Source organism: Chamaea fasciata, unplaced genomic scaffold (genome assembly GCF_029207755.1).
Source record: "Chamaea fasciata isolate MVZ Bird 193981 ecotype frontalis unplaced genomic scaffold, bChaFas1.0.hap1 SCAF_9, whole genome shotgun sequence".
NCBI classification, from domain to species: Eukaryota; Metazoa; Chordata; class Aves; order Passeriformes; family Sylviidae; genus Chamaea; species Chamaea fasciata.
In genome coordinates, this window is record NW_027094094.1 from 7,106,770 (window position 1) to 7,130,254 (window position 23,485).

Genomic DNA, 23,485 nt, shown 5'->3' on the forward strand with positions numbered 1-23,485 from the left:
TAATTTAACATAATTCCTGTTCTTATTTATCGACTGTCCAGTTTTCATTAACAACGCAAATTATATTTGCCTATTTTACTAAATTCTCTATCTCCATTTAATGAATTTTGAACCATGCTGTTTACTCATGTACTAATCTCATGTAGAATTTGAGCAATTATTAGTGCAACTATCTGTTAAAAGCTGCAGGAAGCCAAAGGATGGTAGGCAAATTAAAGAACATCCCAAAAAAAGATAAAAGATGCTTTCTGTGAATTTCACAATGGGACCACATTCATTTTCACATCCATTACTGTCTTTCTCAGGCCAGCCCTGGTGCCTGCTGTCCTTTGTCTCCCACGTCACATATGAGGCAGTTTGCATGTTGATTTGTTCATTTCCCAGCACTGCCTGGTGACTGAAAGGCTATTAGCCATCACTCTGTGATTTGTGTTATTTCTAATGTTCCTTTTTTTAGCTTGATGTTTGATAGCCTTTTCCTGTCTCTTGTTGCAGACTGTTGGACCCTGGACTCTTAGGTCCAGATTTTCTCTCCTAGTGTGCACTTTGGGTCTCTAACATTTGTCCTTCATCTGTTCCATCTTCTTAATGACTGCTTTGATGTCAGTTTTGAGGAGATGTGATCACATTTCCTCACGATGTATGACCTGTCCTAGAATTGCAAATTATCAAGTGAGGAACATGTTCCTTGAAGCAGCTGGCAGCTGTTCAGGTCTGGAATATCTTCCCCTTTTTATTAAATTTTTCCCATTTGGTCAGACAAATAAAATAAAGATTCAAACTTCTCAATCCTTAGGAAAGTCTGAAATATCTTACCTGCTGGGGTGATGCCTTCAGTGAGACTACTGGCTTGAGCAAGTGCTCATCATACAACAGTTTCCTGATCCAGATGAATGATGCACAGTCGCTGCCCATCTTTCAGGACACAAAATGCCTGCTTTGGTTTCATTTCATTCTTGGTTGCCTTGAGTTGGCATATAAATGGAAGCATATTTACCCAAGAGTTTGTAGCTGAGCTGGAATGACCCTGTTGTTGGAAAGTTGTTGACAAAGTTTAGGAAACAATCACTGTACTGAAGAAGTAATGAGACAGCAGGATTGACAATAATTTATTACCTGCAAAGAATCTGCTGTACCTTTTCATGCATGCTGGTTTTTTGCCCTGTTCATCACCATAACCCATTCTGCTGGCAGGTCCCTCATGAGCACCCTGGGGTTAACACTGCTCCGAGGTGCAGCAGGGCTCCCCTCAGCAGCACCAGCATTCTCCTTGCTCATGCATTTCAGAAATGTTTTTTTCAGTCTGGATGGAGACTCGGGGAGGAGGAGGCACAGGTCTGGGTTCCTGGTTTCAGCCATTTATTTGCAGTGAGAGTTAAAATGAGAAAAAAGAAGTGAGGAAGGAAAATCGGAATTTTAAGTGCAGCTCTAAGGACACAGTCCACATGTGTTTGATTTGGCAGCAAAGCCCTTCAAAGAGGTGCTCACCTTCTCCCAGCCCATCCCTCCCTCTGCCACGGCTTTCTACCTGTCACTTCTGCTGATGCAGCTCTCTGTGGGAATCCTTTTTGGAGGGAAGAAATGTGTCTTCAAGGTGTGAGTGGTGTTGCAGTCCCTAAAGTGATTTCATTCAAACCGCAGAGGGTGTGAAATGCGGCACAGAGCTGGGTGTCAGAGGCTGAGAGGAGCCAGGAGCTGTTCAATCTGCAGGTCAGAGCCCTGCTGTGGGTCTGTGCTGGGAATCCAGCCCCGAATGATGACTTCCCGAGGGCTGTTTGCCATCTTGGGGTGGAAGGAATGTTTCAGGGCAAGGGTTGCTGACAGTGCTGTGCTTCACTCTGGTGACAGGCACCGTGATGACACCAAACTACATCGACTCCAGCAGCCTCAGTGTGGCCCCGTGGTGCGACTGCAGCAACAGTGGCAACGACATAGATGAATGCCAGAAATTTCTGAATTTCTTCCAGGACAACATATGCCTTAGTGAGTACAAAATTAGGTGTCTTTTAATGTGTTGTAGGGTGTGTTCTGGAGTTCCTTTACTGCTCAAGCGTATTACGACACATCGAGGCCACCACTTGGCGCTTTGTTCAGCGAGGTTCTGTTGTAGGTGTAAAAATTGAAAGAATGAGAAAATATGTTTTATACTGTGGGTTTTGGCCAAGATTGCAGACATGAGAAGCTCTGAAAAACAAAAAAAACCCAAGGTTCTGTGGTATTGAAATATGTTTACATCACAGGTCATATTTGGAGCCTAACAGTCAGGCAGCATCTTTGCCATGGAATTGCAACACCTGAGGGGTTTCTGTATAATTTAAGAACTTCATATAAAAAAAGACACGTAGTTTAGGATATGAAGGATTTGCTGCAAGAAAGTGTAAATTGGATTGTGCTTGCAATTTACAGCCAACTTCATATTTTTTTTAGGATATTTGATCTCAGATGCCTGGTTTTAACAGAAGCCTGGATAGTAACTATTGTAAAGATTTTGTTAAATTATTGATTTTTTTTCCCAGTCAGACTCACTTCCAAATTAGGGACTATTTTAAATTTCAGAATGGCTCAGTGGAGTCGATTTTGGCAGGTTCTCTTTTCAAATTTCCTGTCTGCCTGGAGCAGCATAATTGGATGATATGGACTGTGCATCAGAGTTTTAATTTCAGATAAATGAGGAGACCAAAAGAGCTTGGCTTCCCTAGTCTAGCAGAACAGAAGTTGAAAGGCTACGTGATTGTCCTCTGAAATTGCATTAGGAGGGCAAGCCCGGGGAGAGGAAGGGATTACTTGACCTGCAGGACAATGTTGGCATGAGATCAAAAAGGCAGATATTGGCCATACATATTTAGGCTTGAAATTGGAAAATTTTTAACCATCAGACTAAAGTTAAGCAATAGGCTTCCAGCAGGAGTTTTGAGAGTAAAAGTGGTTTTAAAAGTCATATTTCATTAGCTTACACAAAGAAGCAGGCATCATTGCTTTTCTCAAAAACAGTAAATGAACTCAGTGATCCAGACTGGCCTGTCCAGCCCTACAGACCTGAGCTGGTGCTAGTGCAGGGTTCAGTATTTAAGGACAGGGTCTGAAAATCCCCATTGGCGGCTTCTCAAGAGGCAGCATTGCAGTGAAGGCACAGGGAGTTCTGTGCACAAAAACCTGAGTCGCTCTGTGATGCACTATTTATTAATCTCTGAAAGAACGGATCAATTACTCAAGATCATTTAACAAAAGAAAAAGAGAAAAGAGTTCAAACTTTATGAGGGGTAAAATTTAACAACGTGCCATCAGACCTTCTTCAAGGCTAATGGCAGTTGTCATTTATATCTATTGCAACACCTCAGATTTTATTCGTTTGTGAATGTATTAATTTCTAGAGTGTTACAGGTTCCTTTTAGAACAGAAAGACGGAGGGATTCCTTGTCCTTTCTTTTGCCATCAGTACAAAAGCATTAATCAAGATAAATCAAAGATATTGGAGGTAACCGTGAGACAAATTATGTCATCCTAGCTGCAAAATAATGTCTTCATCAGGAAGAAATTAAAGGTGTTTCTGGAATTTATACAAAGTTTTGTCTTTCACATTGAATAGGAATTTTAAAAAATGTTTATTTTCATTAGTGAGCCTTCCCCTGCCTGGAGAAAATGTCGTTAAAATCCTTCCCACTTCATTTATACAACAAAAAAACTTACTTTTCCACCGTAGGAAGAAACTAGGAATTTCGTGCTAGTTTGTTTTTTAGTATATTTCCCCTTCAAAATGGAAAATGTACCTGTTACTTGGGGCATTTACAACAAAGATCTAGTTAAAGTTGCTCATTCCAGCGGGGCTGGACTAGAAGACCTTGAAAGGTTCCTTCAACCCAGACAATTCTGTGATTCTGTCACAGAATCATAGAATATCTCAAGTTGGAAGAGATTCATAAGGATCGGCAAGTGTGATTGTATGAATTAATTGAAGAAGACTAATTGTAAAGGCCACTTGTTACTTTGAAAACTGGAAGGATTTAAGGTATTTCTGTGGCCATTCTTGCAACAGTGTCAACAAAGAGTTACTGTGATTTTGGGAAATACTGCTTTTTATATTGCCTTATTCAGGGAAACACAAGAAATCTTACCCCTCTTCCCACTTTGTCTCTATTAATGCAGCTCATTCTGGTGCTTTTTACAAGTTCTTCTCTTTGCATGTTGAAGTTCTGAGAACTAATATCAGAATAAAATACATTTTTTTCAGAAGAAAATTACATGTAAATTATTTTATAAGGCAAGGAATGCCACTGAGAAGAAGTGTTAATAACTTCCACATATTAGTCCCCAGTGAAATTGTTTGATTTCTTGTACAAAGAATTTGAAATAAGAAATCCCCAAATCCTTGTTGAATCCCCAAAGACCTGATTAAGAACTGTTTTTCTATTTGTTTATAAAAACTCCAACCAATTTACTCTTGCTATAAACACACTCTTTAATCCTGTGAAACTGTGATAAGCTTTTTAACTTTTATATTCTAAAGTTTTAGTTTAACCATGTTTCCCTCACCCAATTATGCAGATTTTGATTGAAAATGGTAAGGAAAAGATTGCCTTCGTTAAACTATTTTGTAGTTATAGGCATGGTAGTTTCACTACAACAAGCTGTAGAAATAAATATTTATCTTGTTCTCTGTTTTTAGTTTGCTCTGTAACTTCACCTTCCTGAATTAGGACATGACATTCAAACTGTATTTTAAATCCTGAAAGTAAATTTTTGAATCTTTTGGATGGTAACAAATATGATTATGGTAAGTCCTAAAGCTTCTGTCAAGAATTATTGGAAACATTACAAAGAAGAGGCTGCGCCAAATAATTATGTGACCCCAGATTTTCAGTTCATGTTTCTGATAGGTTCAAAAATAAGACACATTTTTCAGCATAAAATTGAGTTTCTATAAATACACATTTTAAATGTAGTAATAATAATGGCAAGGAAAAACAACTCAGTTTTGCTTTTTGCCTTTTTTTTTTTTTAGAAATAGAAAATTGCCTGTAATTTATTTTCACAGAAAATGCAATTCAGGCCTTCGGCAATGGCACTGATGTGAATGTCTGGCAGCCAATCTTACCAGTACAGACCACTACAGCCACAACTACAACAGCTTCCAGACTTAAAAACACAGGATTAGAGACCACCAACAACGAAATACCCTCTCACAATGAGTCACCAGCATGTGCAAACCTGCAGGTAAGAGTTCTGTACTTCTTGTTGTGCATAAAGGGAAGTTTTTCATGGATACCTGTCGAGTAGTCTCCCACTGCCTAACTAGATGCCTCCCTAAATTGGAATATCTGTTTATTCCCATGGTGTAGTTACAAGCTGCAAATGTTGTGAGCTATCAACACTCTCATTTTAAATCAGAAACTTGAATATCTCAAAGTGGACTTTATTGCCTTCCTTACTCAGAAACAGGGGATGGTATTTAATTTCTTATCACAGGTTTGAATACAAATGTGGCACTCTCCAAATCCTGCCAGGATATGTCAGATTAAATTAATCCCTTGAGTACTCCTAATTCAGAGGGAACCCTTAATGTGAGCCAGCATGTCCTGCTGCCTTCTTTCTTGTATTACTGGCATTAAACTCAAGAAGGTTTTGTGGCTGAGTAGGTCTGGATATTAGAGAACGTGTGGTGCTACAAGCTACATGTTGAAGAAGCTGGACAAAGATAAAACTATTCTGAATTCAGGCCCTCTCCTGAACTGAGGTCGAGGTCATGATGTGATTTTGGCCGATGGCTGTAGCGATTTTCTTTGACACTTAAATTAGGCTATTGATAATGGGTCATTGATTCTGGATTGAGAGGCTCATCACTTGCTGGTGATAGTTGCAGCTCTTTGAAAGATTGAAGGACTTGGGCAAGAGACAACAGCAAAATCAAGGCAGGAAAAAGGTAGCAGGAAATGTAAAATTAAAACATCTTTAGGCCAGATTAGAATCGTGCTATAAAAGTTTATGGTGGTTTGAATGCAAAATTAGGTCAGGCAGGGATAGATCAGCTTGTCCTGTTTATGTTTGTCTTTACAGAAGGAAGATTGCTGTGTGACACAAATATAAGTGTCCAAGCTTTAAGGTCTCAGATGATATTAAGATAATTTTTTCTGGATTTAACTGTTAAAGCGTTGATTTTTCACTTCCCTATCATATTTTTTTTAATATTTAATGGTTCCTTGTGCACTGAACCAGAAATATTTCATTTCTGAAAAATATGTTTTGCTTCTTATTTTTTCCTGCACTGCTCTCTTTCCTTCATCCTTTTCCAGTTCCTGCATTTATTTTGCATTGTATCTGTATCAACAAAAGGGACAGTACAGAGTCACAAAATATAGGGGGTTAATGATAGATGGTGTTGAGTTTAGATCCTTCTGTTGTAGTTCTGTTTTTCACATCTGTGCATTATTATTTAAGCTTTGTAAGTTATTGATAAGAGAGATAGTTGGAGGCAGATATTGCTATTTGCAATAGTCATTTAATTAACCAGATACAATACACTGAAAGAAATGCAGCCTTTTAAACCCGAAACTTGGAATATCTTGCATTTAGAGCAAGACCTTGATGGGATATTACTTAGTCACTTCATGTTGTATTAAAAAGTTGTATTATGGGAGAGATCACATTTTCCTTCCGTGTTTGTACAGCCCCCTGTAGAATAAGGCCTCCAGATGCTACCAAAGTGCACATAATAAATAAAGAACTGAAGAAATGGCAAGTGATCACAAATCCCATTGGATTCACTTCAATTTGCAAATGTTCCTTAAGCCTGAATAGATGTTCCTGTCTTTTGAAAATGACTTAAATTCTTCCCCATCCTTTCTCCTGTTACTCTGGCATTGTGACATCCCACATGAGTTTATCAGCTCTGGTTTAAAGCTCTGCTGTGACTTCAAGTATACCCCCCGATGTCCTTGGCACAAGAAGTAAAGGTCTGTAGGGGAAATAGGTTCCTTTAAATAAATGATCTCTGCTGTTTGGTAGAAGCTGTAGATAAAGTCTGCACTAAAAGGTCACTGAAGTTATGTGAACCAAGCAGTTTTATTCCTGTGAAGCACAATATTCTATGCCACTTCCATCTGTCAGAACTGAAACACAAATAACAAAGCTCGAATATTTTAATGCATTTTTCAAAAAGTAAATTATGAGCAGAGCCAAAACAAGCCCACGGTTTTTTTAAAAAGAAACCTATGTTTTTTGGACAGTATGGTGCCACTTTGCATGTGAAACTTAAACCCTATACACATTTTATAAAAGAACTGGTATTCATACTGCACTTGGGAGAAGGGTATTCATTCCAAGCCTCTCCTCCCATGAAAATATGCCTTCGCAGTATTTTCAAAACATGAACTAGTGCAGCCAAAAGCTTTTTTATATGCTCAGCAGCTGAGTTGAAAGGTTTCTAAAAGGCAATATAACCTGAACACTGTGAAAAGTCAAATTACAAGCATCAGTCTCAGCACAAAAAGACAGTGGTAGAGAGGGGCTGAGGAAGTGGTCATTGAGATGCAACAGGGCTGCATATTCTAGTTAGTGGGTTTAAAAATACAGAAGGAAGAAAGAGCAGGAAGTGATTGATTAGTATAAATTGCCATTGAAATAAATAACAGCAAGGGAAGAAAGAGCAGGAAGTGATTGATTAGTATAATATGCCACAGAAATGAGCAAATACCAACCTCCCAGGGCTGTAAAATACAGGGCACTAACCCAGTCTGCCAAGAGCACCACTGAGCGAGCAATTCTTGATACATTTCTTTCTGACTTGTTCATATGAGGAGCAGGAGAGCACCAATGGTTTTGTTGCTGTGACATGTTCTCCTGCACAAGCAAACCTGGGAATTGGAAAGGTGGTGAATGCTTAAAGGAAATACGAGATACTCTTTGTTTGCCTGTACTTGATATTTATTTCAAAAACCCATTGAAGATTTGGACTTTAAAATAATGTTTAATAATTAGTACAATAATATACTCCTAATATATTCTTATTAATAGTAATTTCTAATTAATAATACAGTACTTTTCAGAAGTTGTTCTTTATTTGAACTTATCATTGCTGTGATAATCCTATAACGAGTATTTTCTTATTTTAGATCGATACAGGAAAATGTTTATTTCTGATATCTGCTTACTTTATGTTTACATATGCATGGCTTGTGTAAGATACTCTTTTTCTGTCCCTCAATTAAATCAGAATTCTATCTTTGCCAGGAAGATGCTGAATTTTGTCAAGAATCCTCTAAACTCTTTTTATGAACCTGACTTCTAACAGAATTTGCTGAACACAGTAAATAGTAGTTAGGTTTATACGAAATGCTAAATTTAAGTGTATTTGAAGTGCTTGACATCTTGCAAAGGATCCTCAGCACCATATAAAAATAACATAAAATATTGTGAAGGAAAAGGAAGATGAATCCCAACAGCATGTTCCTTACACAGGCAGATTTTATTAAGTAATTGCCAACCCCATCTTTTTTTCTGGTAGCTTCACCCTAATGTTTTCTATTTAACTGACATGCATGTTAATCCTTCATTTTCAGTCATAACTTGCATTCAGGATGCCAGTCAAAAAATGGTTCTGGTCTTCTAGTCTCATGTTCTACCCCCACTGCCTGAACCATCGTGTTGGATCATTTGAAAGGGAAAAAATAATGAGTTTGGATGTGTACTCACACCATGTATTCTTCAAAAAAAGGCTGCCTTTGCATTTAGGAGAGATGGATAGACCTGAAGGATGATAATGAAATGAACCTGAAGTGATAGATTAGACCAGTTGTTCCTGGGTTGTCGCAGAGATAAATAAAAACCTAAGACTTTCACACTGGGTTTTCTGTAATATTTTAAACGTTTTGCAAAAGACAAAAATTGTCAAGATGGTTAAGGACATTTAAGTAAATATGTGCAGCAGTCTTGCTAGCTAGCTCTATACTTTGTTTTCCCAGAGTAAAGAGGAACTTTACTTATTATTTCTTCCTCTTGGTTTGGATGTTTAGCATTCAAGGAGAAATTAAGATTTTTGTGCTTTTGAAGAATGTAGCAATGGACAGATATAATTGAGATAATTGAGATTGATAATAGGTCCTTTGGGCTGAAGACAAGTCCAGTATGTAAATGTCTTTGTGCTCTCAGCAGCAAAATCTAAAAACTGTGAGTAAAAATTGAAAATATCAAACAGGATATTTTGTAGGGAATATCAATATTTTGTAGGGAACACGGGAAAAGAGAAATCTGGATACTTAAATGTGTCAATTCTTTCTATTTGGATGTAAGATTATTGAGTGTTTATAGCAGATGCGGGTCACAATGCAAGCTGCTCTTCCACAAATTCATGTAATACTTGTGATATTAAAAAAAAAAAATGTATACTGGTGGATCCTAGGACAAAAACAGGAGAGAGGGCTGACAGTACTCTGAGGAGGGCAGGACTTAGACTGAAAATGACTCTGCTTTTCCCATGTAGATCTGTCTGTGCAGACCTTCAGCACTGTGCCGGGAGCTGCTAATCTGGTGGTTTAAGTGCCCTCTGTAATTGCTTAATGTTGCTTCCAGGTGCTAAATACCCTTATTGGAAAGCCTTGTGTAGATGTTTGCAGAGGGTTAAAAGCTCCCGTGTAGCATTCTGAGGATCAGGACACAGCAGGTGTGGATCTCCATGGGCTGGAAATTGGGTGGTGGGTGAACATAAGCAGGAAGCGCGGGCAGTGTGTAGGTGAGGGAATGGCACAACCGCTGAGATGGAGCGCTGGGGTAGAGGCAAAGCTTGTTTTATCCCCTGAGCACCAATATTGACTCACCCATACACCTGGCACCCTCTTTCCCCCACCGCTTCACACAGGCCGTGAACTTTCTCTTCTTGTGCTAAACAAACACTGATTTTTCAAATGCAAATTGCCTTTTTTCCAAGGCAAGTGGAGCCTTGCCTGCTCCGTCCCTTGGAAAAGTCCAGCTTGGACCTCTTCCTTTGGGCATTGCAGCTACACAGAAAGCTATATTCTGGGGCAAAAGATGGACAACAATATAAAACTCTCAATGTTGTGCCAGAACCAAAAGGAAAAAAGAAAAGAAAGGAAAAAAAAAAAAAAAAAGAGAGAGACTTAATGTTTTCTATGAAAAGATTTAAATCTACCTCCTGTATTTCCAGGATTAGCTGACATAATGGGGTCAGCCTGCTGGTACAAGTGATTTAGAGAACACCTATTGGCAGCTTTTCTGTTAAAAAAGCTATGTCTAATTTGCTTTAGTGGCAATTCCCTTGTGCCTAAAGAAGTCTTGAGTGCTTTGTGTGTACAGATTAAGATCTGATGGCCAGGGCTAGCTTAAAGTTTCATCTTTAATCTTATACTTCTCATTTGGGGAGCACTAAATGAAATGCTGTTTTGCCACAACAGATACTGCTTTGTCCATTGATTTCATTGACACTGGTTTCAGCGAGGTTAATCCTTGTTTTCTTCAGCACCATGCTGGAGTGGGTCCTCAGAAGTGTGGATGTACAATTCCCTGAGACTGTAGTCATTTACTGCAGGACTCTTGCAAGTTCCAGAGGAGGTGAGGGGACCATAATGGAGACATGTTGGGTTTTTCAGTCTGTGGGGAAATCCTGGTGTTCTCAGGCAGGAAAGCAGCCCCAGCCCACCTGCCTTGCTGTCGATCCCAGTTTTGTTGTTTTTGTGGATTCCAAAGAGTGGATCCCAGTGCCGCAGGCTGCTTTGCAGGGAATGTACACAGACACATGTGGAAGTGCTCCCACTCAGAGCAAGACTCATGATGGTGAGCTTCTCACCATCTTTGCCAAAGAACTTCAGGACCACACAGGATAGGTTGTTTTCAAGTTTGTTGGAATCCTGCTGAAGTTAAAGATGTGATTCATACAGCTGATTAATTTCTAAGTACAGGGAGTCCTTTGCCTCTCTTTTGAGCAGAGAGGAACAGTGTGAGGATGTAGCCAAGGATCAAACCTGATAACTCAGATGCATCATATCACTGTCAGTGTTGCTATGAGACATCAGCCATCAGTAGTCAGGAAAAAATTGTTCTCATTTACCAGGCTTAGTTGAACTTCTGAGGTGAACATCAGGCCCCTTTACAAGATCAGCCATGATTTGTGGAGTGAAATACAGACTGAAAACTTTAAAAAAGGAAAGTGATCACATGTCTGTTGTTATCACCAGTGTTTAACACTCAGTCTCTTTGGCATGGAGATCCCTCTGTAAGACTGGACCTTATATTTAATGATCAGTAAATCATTAAATTTTTAATGTTTGAATCTGGGTGTAACAAACTCCTGTTCCTGAAAGACAGTGACATGGTTTATGGTGTGTGTTAGAATTACAGTTCAAATTGTGGTTTTTTTGATTAGCATGCTTGTCATGAGACTGAAATACTGTGCATGTATACTTCTGAAGAGCATAATACTTCAGGAATTATTTCATCAATGATAAAATATTTTATGGTTCATTTAAAAAAAAAGTTCTAATAGTCTGAGCATCTTCAGTGTATTATAATAATACAGCACTTTATAGCAGACTGTAAAACTCCAGACTACAGTTTTAGGAATTGTGCAATTTTGTTTTATAGTTTAATAATTGTTCAATTGAAAATGAGCATGAGGTTACTAAAAACCAATTTAATGACTTACAAAAATACAGCTTTATGAAAATGCACTACACACTTTTACAGAAAATTGAAATTTCTATGGACAGATTATAGTTTTTATCCTCAGAAAGAATTTTGCAAATTATTGCTACTAAAAGCAGATTTGCATTTGCAGTGTTCCCCCCTAAGCCACAGTTATTTCTGTGTTTCACATGAGTGTCCTCTTATAAGAATACACAGAAATACAAAGTGCTAGAATAAACCAGAATCAGAAAATTGGATCACATCAGATAAGCCAAATCAAACTATTCATAGCCCTTGCTATTACTTTATGTGGTTCTTCATCATACTGAAGGTATTCCTGATGTCAGCCAACCCTAGTTCTCAATCAAATACCTAGCCCATTGTGTATTTCCCTTTTAAAACAGGTAGACTATAGTCTGCAAAAAACAGCCATAAAAAGGACTACAGTATTATAAATTAATTTTAAGGCATAACTACTACCAATAAAAATTCTAGGTCATTGCATAGTGATGGTACATGTTTAATCATACTGTCTTTGGAAGTAGAGTTCAGAATATATTGTGCCTTTATGGGGCCTGACAAAGTGCTTTGTTTAAGACATATTGTTTGCTATTAGCAAATATTAGGTTTTAGTCATGGCTCTGCTCCCATCTGTACTTGCTGGAGTGAAAGAAGCTCTGGTTATGCCAACAGGCTGACTCTTACCAAGCAAGAGTAGGCAAGAGTGATTGTGCCACCAGGTTTCTAATGGAACAGAAATCCAGAGTGGAAGACTAGAAATCAACAGCAGAAACCTTGAAATCTTCAATACTTTTTTTTTTTTTAAATTAGGAATAGTTTTCAAGGAGTCCTTATTATACACCAGAATCCCACCATACTAGTTAGTCTAGAAACTCATAATGAAAAGTTATTCTTAGCCTTAAAAACCCAGGTAATTGCTGTTAACTTGAGTGCAGCTATCACCTTACATCCTCTGTTTGTTCTGAAAACAACCTAGTATATTTGAGTGATTCAGAAACAATAAATACTTTACCGTTATAAACCATGTTAATGCACTAGGTTATCCTCAAAAAAAAAAAATACATCCACAGAGATTTTTCATGAGGAAAACCAAAATAAAAGACTGATGCTATATCAGATAATGAATACAGTTGTCAATAGAGAGATGTTTCTTGCTAAGGTATGAAAATAGCTCAGCAGTTGCCAGAATAGATCAAAATTGAACAAATAAAATCTTTATCAGTTCTGCCATTTTTGCAAAGAATTGCTCTTTCCTAGGTAAGCTGAAGGATTTCACAAGACTTCTATAATTGAAACATACTTTTAAACACTTTTATTGAAGTGGTATTGACAATTTTGTTTTGTAGTCTGATGGCTTAGGAGAAATGGCAGTGTGGAGGCTGAATAATTCTGGATAGTGGAGCATTTTAGTCACGGGTGCATGGAGTTTTATGAATTACCTGCCTTTGTCTTAGAGGAGGATGGTGCAGGGAGGGTGAGCGTTTAGGGGGAGCAGGGCAGCAGTTTGTTGTACAACCTCCTCATTCCCTGGAGGGGAGAGAGGAACCCTGATGAGTTGTGCACAGTCCTGGTGCAGGGTCAAAGGCTTTGCCTTGTCTCTGGTTATGTTCCCTGAAATCCCCAGGGGTGGAAGAAATGTTCCTAAATCCTGGAGTAGGGGTGTGGGGCTGCCTGCCCCAGAGAATTTTCCCAGGTGTTGTTCCTGAGATTTCTGTGACTCCTTGTGCATATGAGTGGGCAGAGAAGAGCTCACAGATGGGAACTATATTCATATTGTGCTATAATTTTCTCACTTACTGTCACCCTTGGTGGCTCTTGAGGTCTTGTAGACACCACTGGACACTCTCTTAATGATCAGCACGCTGTTTCCATAGATGAGCTGTCTATTTCCTAGAGCACAGCAAACCTGTGCTCTTTTTTGGGACAAGTGGTTGATCATATTTTGTCTAATATTACAGAAAAGGGTCAATTAGAGTTCATGGCCTTATGCTCACTGGCATATCTACACCTGTAACATCTGAAACCTCACTTCCAGTTATCCATTAGTCTTCATTAGATCCTTTTCCTGTCTGTTTTTGTTTGGTTGGTTTGTTTGCTTGTTTTGTTTTGTTTTTTTTTTTTTTCCTTTTTGTGTGGTTTTGGTTTGTTTGTTTTCCTTTTGGTTTAGGTTGTTTTGTCCTTTCTTCTTGCAGATCCATTCTGTAATGTTTGGACACTCAACTGCCTCATAGATTTAATTTGCTATGAGACTTACTTATATTATTTTTCTGTATTTCCTGTCATGATTTAATGGCTAAATGTGGATTCAGGGGAAAAAAAAAATAAAACAACACCAAAATCTGCACCAGACTGAGCTGGAAGGATATTGAGCCTGGATGGTTCTGGAGTGGTCTCCATGCCATCATTGGCTGGGCTGCCCTGGAAGGCATAGTGGGGACGGGCAGAGGGGGCTTGTGGCCATACTGGGGTGCAGCTGAGGTTGGAGTAAGTCTGCATGTTGATTTGGGTAAAATGTCTAAATCAACCCTGCTTCCTTAATCCTTGATTAAGGAGGATACAGTGCCTTCCTCTGCCAACAGCAAACCCAAGTACCTGAAGTATGTTTACGCATATAAAGTCATTTGATTTTAAAGAGGCAATCGCACGACCTAATCAAATTCTGCTTTTGTTTATACACTTGTAAAAAGGGAATAACTCCACAGTTGTGTATATTAGAATTATCCTTAAGTGTACATTGTAATTATCCATTACCCCTTACACATATGCACACCGTTCCTTGATATTTCTGTGTAACCCAGAGACCTAACATCCTTAAAAAATAAACTACCCAGACTCTCAGTTGCCATGTGGCAGATAGGATCAAAATCATTTCAGGAATAATAAAGAAGACTTTTTAGGAATAGTTTATACTGTGTTACCACCAGCAAATGAAGTATGGAAAAGCCCAGTGGAAATTAGAATGCAATAATAAGTAATAATTCTAACTCATACATTGCTGACGAGGCAGTATAGCTGCACAAATAATACAGTGTTGAAGAGCTAAAATCTGGAACCTTTTCCCATAGCATTCATTAATTTTTCAAGTAATCAAACCAAGTTTATAGGACAGAAAATGAAACACAATCTTTTAACCAAATTGGCTAATCTGTACTCTTAATAATAATAAAAAAACAGTGATAACAAAACAGCTGAAGGGAAATTTCTGTTCTACTTTTACCCTGTCTGCTCATTTTACTCACAGTCTTTACTGTACATTAGTTATCAAATACTGGGAATAAATGACACCCTTTATTTCCTACTTTTTGTCCCCATGACTCCTAATCAGCTGTCTTACCTGAATAATAGATCTTTGTTGCCTCAAACCATCTACTCTACAGCATTTTTCAGTTTGCTGTTGAGTTCCAGAACATGAGACAATGTAACCCATTTCAGTTCCTTGTCGTCAAAATCAATAGGAGTTCAAAATGTTTATTATAGTCAGTACTTTGGAGGAGAGCCTGACTGTTTCACACCAAATCCTGTTCCAAATCAGTGAACTTGGCCTAATAATCCCACCTCAGGTTAAGCCCTCCTGCGTGTTTAACGCTTTTTATGAGTCACGGGTAAACACACTGATGTGCATAACAGAGAATATTTTTCATAGGTTCACTCAGCATGTTTCCTGAAGAATTACAGGATTATCCTCCCTCATGTCTTTCTTAAAGCAGAATTAAAGTATTCAGGCAGTAATTTATTAAATACTACATTACATGGTGCTATAGTTTTCCAGATTGACATTTTCAGAAGCTTTGAGAAACCTCTGATTCAAGGCAAGTTACACATTTCCACATGACCCTGAACATTTGGATGTTCTGAATTCATCCTCTAATTTCTAGTGTGTGCATTTGAATTTGTTACGTGCGTGGCAGGTAAGACATGTAATAGGCAGGCTCTAAAAAGCTACATGCAGCCCTAAGTACCTAAATTTGTGCAGAGAGTTGGATAAATGGGCATATAAATCAGGTGTGCGCAGACGAAAGCAAAGTGGTTACAAGAATCTGTGAAAACCCGTTCCTAAATTTGTGCCTGAACAAACGTGAAGAAAAGAGGGTTTGGTCAGAACTGTTCTGGTGAACAGTGTTCAGTATGGTTTTTACAAGGGCTTACCTTCTGCAGGAAAAGCAGTGCATTAACAGTTGCATGTATCTTGAGTAGTCTGTAATAATTTCTGTGTTGGAGTGCTGTTCTGCACACCTCAGTCACACAGACATTGCAATTTTCTGGGTCTCAGGGAAAATTTCGGGGGCTGTTCCTGCAGGGACCTGGCTGCTTGTATACAGTTTCCAAATGCAAATTCAGTAGAAGATAATTATCCCTTGTTTCACAGTGGTTTTGAACTTCAAGAAATTCTTGCAACTGTGTGCAGAATCCTGCTCTCATCAAGAGTTCACCCAGCCCTTGTTAATTTTGATTAAAATTCCCTGATTATTCCTAAGGACTCAGTCATGGGTGTATGCAGAGAAGAAATTCAGATTGTTACAGGCACAACTAAACATGTTTAGATAAAAACCACACTCTGTCTACACCCAGAGAACAGCTTAATGAGAATACTTAGGAATAATTAATTAGGCAGAGGCTTTTCACCTTCAGGCTGGTGGCTGATGTTATATTTAGTATCAGTGCAGCTCTTTGGTAAGTGCCCTCAGTGAGAGAGAGCGAGCTCTGCTCTCTGGGAGCTGAATTGGGACCATGTCACAGGGACAGCCCCTAAAATGCCAGTTGTGCTGGCTTACGTGCCTGCAACAGGGGACTGGACTCTGGTGTTCCATGGACATTTAATGAGAGCAACTGGCAAAGCGTCAGCTCCACATAATCTCCAGGCCAGTGAGACACATCTGCTCACGTGTGCTCTGCAGGTCCTCGTTCATCATCTGCTGCCCTTTGTTCTGTGCAGAGCCTGCCGGAGTGCAGTTCCACTCACCTGTGCACAGCATCTCAGCTCTGGGATGTCCCGGGCAGTCACTGAATGGGAGCAGCACAGTGACATCCCAAATCCCTTCTAAGGATGCTGCTCTCAGACACTAGAGAGGCTCAGCCTGTGTTGGCCACTGGACAAGGCATCTCTTAAGCCCATTTAATTCACCTCTGACTGGGACAGCTCAATAGTGCAGTTGTCAGCACTGGTGTCCATATACAATAGCATATGTTAATACAAGTGCATCACACCCATCCCTCGTTTCCAGCAATGCTGTCATCCTTGTGACTTCCCCTCTCTGATCTGTAGGTAGGAGTAACACAGGATGCCAGATTGCTGCTACGGTTGGCACACACACAGTTGGGTTTTTTTGTTTCTTTTTTTTTGTTTTGTTGTTTTGGTTTTTTTATGCTTCCTCTCTGGATACTTGATGGCAATGTATTGACACTGAAACTTGCTAGGATGACAAAGCTGATGCTAGGGAGGGATTAGATGCATCTGAGTAGGTAGATCACAGAAAAACACCCCTCACTTGGTCTGTTTTCTACTTGCTTCAGCTCAGTCCAGAACTATTAATTAAACCATTATGCACTCAGGGAAATATTTGCTGCCAACCATCATCCATCAAGATTCTCTTCAGACAGCACTCCTAAAATTTTTTTTGGTGAAACCTTACAATTTCTCTCTTGAGTTCCACCAAAAGATATTAAAGTTTGGTAGCAGAGGGCACCTTCAAGATTTTTCTTGGAGGGTTTGCAGTAGATTTAGAAAAATCTGAGGCTAGAGTAGGACTGTCCCTTTTTAACACAGCAGCTTATCTCAGAAAAGGAAGCGAAGGGCATAGGAAAACATCCTGTGTGCTTTGTGACATTATAAACCTATACCCCATTAATTCCTCAGTCTCTGATGATGTCCACTGCCTGAGGTGCAAATTAGTGCCACATTTGTACATTGAACCTGTCCTCTTAAGAGAAGAAGTGCTTCAGAACCACCTCCTCATTTCAAAACTACTGCGGAATAGTTGTCAGTATTGACTGGAGCGAGATTAAATGAGCTACCTTGGAATTTAGATCTGTGTGTCCCATTAATAATCACCTGAACTATCCAGTCTGCTACAATATAATTCTCCAAAAGTAGAACTGGCAAACTAGTCACAACTAAGCTTCTAAAGCTACTTCTAGTTTAGTATGGAAACATATCAAAATATACCCAAAGTGATGTTGATCTGCATTACTGACATTATTAGCATTCATCTGTTTTTATTTTCCGGCTTATTAAGTGTAAACATAAACTTGAGCCTTCTGTCCTTCTGTGAAGATCTTGTGGGATGAAACAAAGAAGGATTATATCCTCTGAATAAAATTTTGCATAATCTGGTAATTATTTGCATCATCTGGTCATTATAGGCACAGTTTTGTTCTGGTAGGGTTGTAATTGTTAAACATCTAACATTCATGGTACTTTTTTGTGCCTAAGAAATTGTTTCAGTGATGGAAAAAAATCGTCCATACTTTTTACTTTTCAAATTTCAGACCATATGTGCAGCTGATATTAGGAAGTTGCTTTTGATTTCTGGTTGGTTCCGCCTGGCAAGTGGGAGAAATTCCTGTTGATGTGGTGGGATCAGGGCAGTAAAAATAAGGCGCCTTTCAGATCATGTCATGCTTCTGCAGAGATCTCTTACAAGAGTTTCTGTGCTTTTTTGAGTAGCTTCATTAATTACAGTGTGGCTGTTTATGAGAGCATCATTCATGTGTAAATCAGGGATCTGGGGAAGGCCACTCTAATACCATCCATTAAAGCATGGTCCACTGTAGGATAGCCCATTAAAGAGAATTACTGTCAGGGTTTCTCTGACAGTATTTCTCAGAAGGGGTGATTTTTCTCTCCTTCACTCACTTGAGCATGGGGAGAATGAATGTTGGATGCTACATCAAAGTCTCTCACAAGTATTGAGTTTTAAGATCCATTTTGCAGGGGCCTTTTAATAACATTTAGGAAACTGACAGGACAAACCAAGGTCTAGCTTAGCTAATGGAGATCTGTGGATGAAACCAATTGGATTTTTTTTTTCCAGCCATGACTTAAATCTATTGAAAAAGATGCTTGTCTTAGAAAATAACATGCCAATAATCCAAATTGTGTGATACTAATTCACTTTTTTTTTTTAGAAATTAAAATGCCATCAGAAAAATGCCATTCCTGTTACTAAACAGGAATTCTAGTAGTGAATTTGAACACCTTTCTACAGACTTCAAAAGGCTTTTATTCTAATGAAAATAAAAATAGGTTGTCATAGACATTGCTAGCAGCTATGCTTAAAGTTGAAGTTGTCTTACATTTCATATTAAAAAAGATCCAAAACATTAATTATTTGGGTGAAATTTTTCACGTTATGTGTGTGGTTCTAGCTAAATTCTTGAGGAATAGCTGTCTATCAAAGCCACAATACACCATAACCCAAGGGTTTTTTTTTTTAATACTCACCTTGTTAGATTTGATTCCACTATTAAAAAAAAAAATCCGTATTTTTTATTCTAACTGGTATTGTCAGTGCTCGAAAGCAACTGAGACAAGTACTGCAGCAAGTTCACTATGATTGTAGCCCTGCCGGTTCTGAGGGTACATCTGTGCACCTGCAAAATTCAGCTACAGGATTAGAGAAGGGAGTGAATGCTTTACTTTTTTTCTTTCAGTGGCACTTCTGGAGAGCAGATTGCGCCAAAAATGCAAAATTCACTAATTAATCCAAATCACAGCTGTTCGAGAGTGGATTATTTTAAAAGAGAAGAACTGCCCTCTGAATCATGCTATGATTTAGTGGGACTTGGGTGCACCACCAGACAACTGTGGAAATTAATACCTTGGGACTGAAATGTGCAAGCTAAACAGAGGAAGGGCATGGCTGTGGGGTGGGTGCTCAGCTAACTGGTTCCTTTTACCTTTCTGTGCAAGCTTACTTCACTGTTCCTTTATTGTAGCCTTTGCTTTTGCCTCTCTATAATTGCAGGAAGAGTCACTTCTTACCTGAAGTGCTTTCACCTTTTAAGGCTCTCTGTGTTTTTTTCCTCTGTGTAACCATGCCAGTACTTCACAATGCACACGTGGATGCACGTATTGTTAATAGAAAGTCCTGAACCTTTTCAGGCGCTTAACAAAAAGCAGATGTTCATGGTCGTTGCCTTGCCGTCCCTTTTAAAATGTATGAGTGAGCTCAGTGCTCAGAAAACCAGCAGTAATACCGTGTGCTCAAGGTTGGTGTGGCACAGGGGGAGGCTTCCTGTCGTGCTGAGCGCTCAGGGCCCTGTGCAGTCTGGTGTTCAGGCAAGCTTGCCTGATCTTCCCTTCCAGCTGCAGAGCCACAGAGCAGCACCCCTGGTCCTGCTGCCCGAGCAGCACACAGGCAGTGCCTGCACTGACCTTGTTTGCTCCATCCCTTCCACCTCCCACAGCTCCCAGCTGGGAGTCGCATGAGGCTGAGCATCCCTGCTGAGCTGCCCTCCTGGACTCCCTTTGCAGGGTCCTGGCTGCACGCTGTCCAGCGAGGAGCAGGCACAGGGAATTCTGCCTGCCCTGGAGCAGCCCCTGCCCGGGCACACGTGGAGGAGTTGCTGCCCTGGAGCAGCCCTGCAGCCGTGGCTGTGGTGCCTTTTTTCAAGGCTCGTCACACAGGGCAGGCCTGTGCTCTTCTGGCTGAGCTGCTGTGGTCCTGCATTCGTGTTGTGGGATCTCTAGTGTTTCGATTACTTACCTTTCCTCAAAAGTAAAAGTTGAGTACGTCTTTTAACGGGGACTACAATGGCTTTGTGTTCCTGCTGTTTTTCTTCAGGTGCCGTTCAGTGTGCAGCAGCCAGATTCTACCTGTACCTGCTGTCCATGGCACTGGGTTGATCTCTGTAGTGAATCACTTGGGAAATGCATTTTAATAATGAAATCCAAAACAACTCAACTTCAGATTACATGGATGTTTAGTTTTGTAACTAGAGAAAAAAACCCAGCAACCTAGGCAGCCCAAGATGTTGAGATATTAACCTAATAAAACTTATTCAGTCTCTGCTTTTTAGTATTCTGTTTTCTCCTCTGCCCTTCTTAATGCAAAAATACTTGCTTGTGGCAAATCCATAAAAAGACCATATCAGGAGAATTGCATAATATCCCCTAAAAATAGGAAGGAAGAATCTGGGACTATAGAAATTCATTTTACTCAGCTAAATGAATGATTGAACACGAAAACAAAATTGTTAGCAAGTTACTGTACTGCCATGAAAGGTAAGTCAGCTCAGTTGTCTTGGCTGGGTGTCATATTTTGTGCTGTGCTCACTGGGAAACTAATTGCTTGAAATAAATATTTGAAGATCTCCATGTCTGGTCCTTGTAAGCTGTTTGATCAGTTTGGTGTTTCTGATAGGATCTGTTTTTTATAAAACCTTTAAGATTGCTGTTAGGCAATTTCTGTGCCATGTTATCCCGGCCATATAAGTGCAGTGAGAGATGGAGCTTAATGAGGTCTCATGTTTATTAACGTAAGGATCTGGGAATGGTCCAGCAGTAATTAATATCATATAGGTCATCTCTCCTTCCTTCCACACTCTTTTCAGCTCCTTTTGGGAGGATTATTTCCAGTTCTTACCCCTTCAATCAAATTTTCTAACAATTTGCAAGTCGAAGAAGTTGAAAGAAGTTTTTCTTCTATCCATATCAGACTTTATCAACTTTCTATCAATCCATTTCTTAGATTTCTGAAGTCGTGTCTGCTGCTGTGTGTGTTTTTATCTGCATCTGTCAGTAGCCCCAAGTGTTTGCAGTGTCTGTTAGACCAGAGCTGATCTGATTCATTGCTCCTGGGCAGTCTGGGAAGGAGATCCTGTTCCCAGCCCACCTGGCCTGGTCCAGAAGGACTGAGCAGTGCTCCTTTCTTGGTGACTGCCGAGCTGGAAAGCTGGCACCACAAGGACCTTTGTTCCAGCTCCTCTTCCAGAGGATTCCTATAGACCTTCTCCTTCCTGGCCAGAAAACAAACGTTTTTGCTCTAAGGTTGCTCTCTGTTTCTTGTTTCTCATGTTTAAATCCTCAAATCCAGCAAGAATTTATTAATGTTGAGGGATAAGAGGACTGCTGTTAAAAACCCCTCAGTGTGCGTTTTCCCAGTATGTATTTGGGCACAAGGTTTGGTTTGGTTTTGGCTTGGTTTACTTTATTTAATGTCTCTCATCTGAAGATCTTGTGATTTGCTTCTTTCTGTGCCGGGTGTTACCTGTGTAGCTCTGGAGCACAGTGCCAGTATGAAGCTTGTTTCTAGAAGACGCTTTCTTCTCTCCACAAAGTGTCATGACAGAACTGTAGTGCTTTTATGCAGGATGACAACTGATAATTTCATGCCCCGAGCTTGTATCTTCAGGGTTGGTTCAGCCGAGAGGAGAAAAAAAACAAAACCAAAGCAGAAAAAAGATGTGGCTGCTTTGTTACAGGACAGTGAGAGCTGATTGTTTTTATAGCTTAAATAGCTCTGCACTCTGGCTGAATGGTATGGGTTTCAGAATTACCCTGTGCTGAATTGGATCTTTATTTCAGTGGCCTGTGTCTCTGATCCACACTTTTCTTGTCTCCCCTTGTTGAAAGTAATTATACTCCAGTGTGGCATAGTACTCCTGTGCTAATAAGAAAATACTATTGTCAGTTGTGATAGATGCGCCATCTACTTAGTGAGCACAGAAGAGTTAAACTGATGGCATTTTTACAGTCTGTGTGTTTCTCTGCTTAATATTTGTGTCCTGCTGTTGGGGAAAGCAGGTTAGTTGCATAGTAAATCTCTCTAATCAACGCAGGAGAAGAACAAAAAGAACAAACACCCTCATTTGTTACAGCTACTTGAGAAGTGTGGTCATTTGAAGGATGCATTCTGGGAGATTTGTCCCTCTTCTTCAGAAGGGCTTGTTAATATGGGCATAACTAACCAGGATCTCAGGAGAGGACGAGGGCTCACTCATTAAAATCAGCTGTATAAACAGCCTACCTAGCGGATATCTATCCTAATGATGCTTCTGTTGCCTCTCCCTGTCCAAGCAATACATTCCATAAAGCTCATAAAGCCCAAAGTGTGCAGCTAAAGAAAGGGGCTGGGTTCTGGATTTGGGTGCTCACTCTGTGCCTGTTTGCATTTAGAGCCAATGCATTCAGCTACCTTTAAATTCTTCTCCTTCCCTCCCTCACATTAGAGCTCACCTCCATTTGGAGACATCTCCAGTCAGACCTTTTCCTTGCTCTGAGTAACAGAAATTAATGCTGTAGTGAGCATATAATAATACTGCTTGGTGACAAGCCAAAAGTGTGTGCACTGACTCCTGGTGAGACACTGCTGCAGTGTTTAATGCATTTATTAACCATGCAATGCTGTGATTTGCAAAAGCTGGATGCATAATTGCAAGATGGCATTTCTGGGCAGAAATTCAGGGCTGTAGTGCCTGCAGAGGATGGATCCACAGGGATTTGGGGGATGGAAAGCAGGGAGTTATTTTAGGAGGATCTTATGATAATTATTAGGTGCAGGGCAAGAGAAGACTAATTAGAGGCAAACAGTTTAACTCGTCTTGGATGCATTGGGATCAGAAGAAAATCTGGAGGTCCACAGAGTCTTCTGAAGGAGAGAAGACTATTGCTCTATAAGCAGTATTCCTTTCTCTTTTCAGAAAACCTCTAGCTTGTCTGCTGCTCCTGATTTAACTCTCTCTTTCTAGGAAAGAAAGAAGTAAAATTTTGCTTCTCATAAAGAGAATTTTATTTTTTCTGGACACGCTGTTGGTTGCTCTACCAACTCCTGACAGTATTTAGTTCTGATATTGAAAGCTAAAGGTTTTGAGACCAAAACAAAGTTTGTATGTGACT

General features: G+C 39.7%; 1 protein-coding gene across 2 annotated transcripts in view; it reads left to right on the forward strand.

Moving 5' to 3' along the window:
* GFRA1 (GDNF family receptor alpha 1) overlaps positions 1–23,485 on the forward strand; it is a 134,064-nt gene that overhangs the window by 104,371 nt on the left and 6,208 nt on the right. For both annotated transcript variants that reach the window (XM_066190861.1, XM_066190862.1), the window contains exons 6-7: positions 1,849–1,983; positions 5,033–5,211. In XM_066190861.1, coding sequence (XP_066046958.1) covers positions 1,849–1,983; positions 5,033–5,211 — 314 coding nt within the window. The remainder of the gene's footprint in view (positions 1–1,848; positions 1,984–5,032; positions 5,212–23,485) is intronic.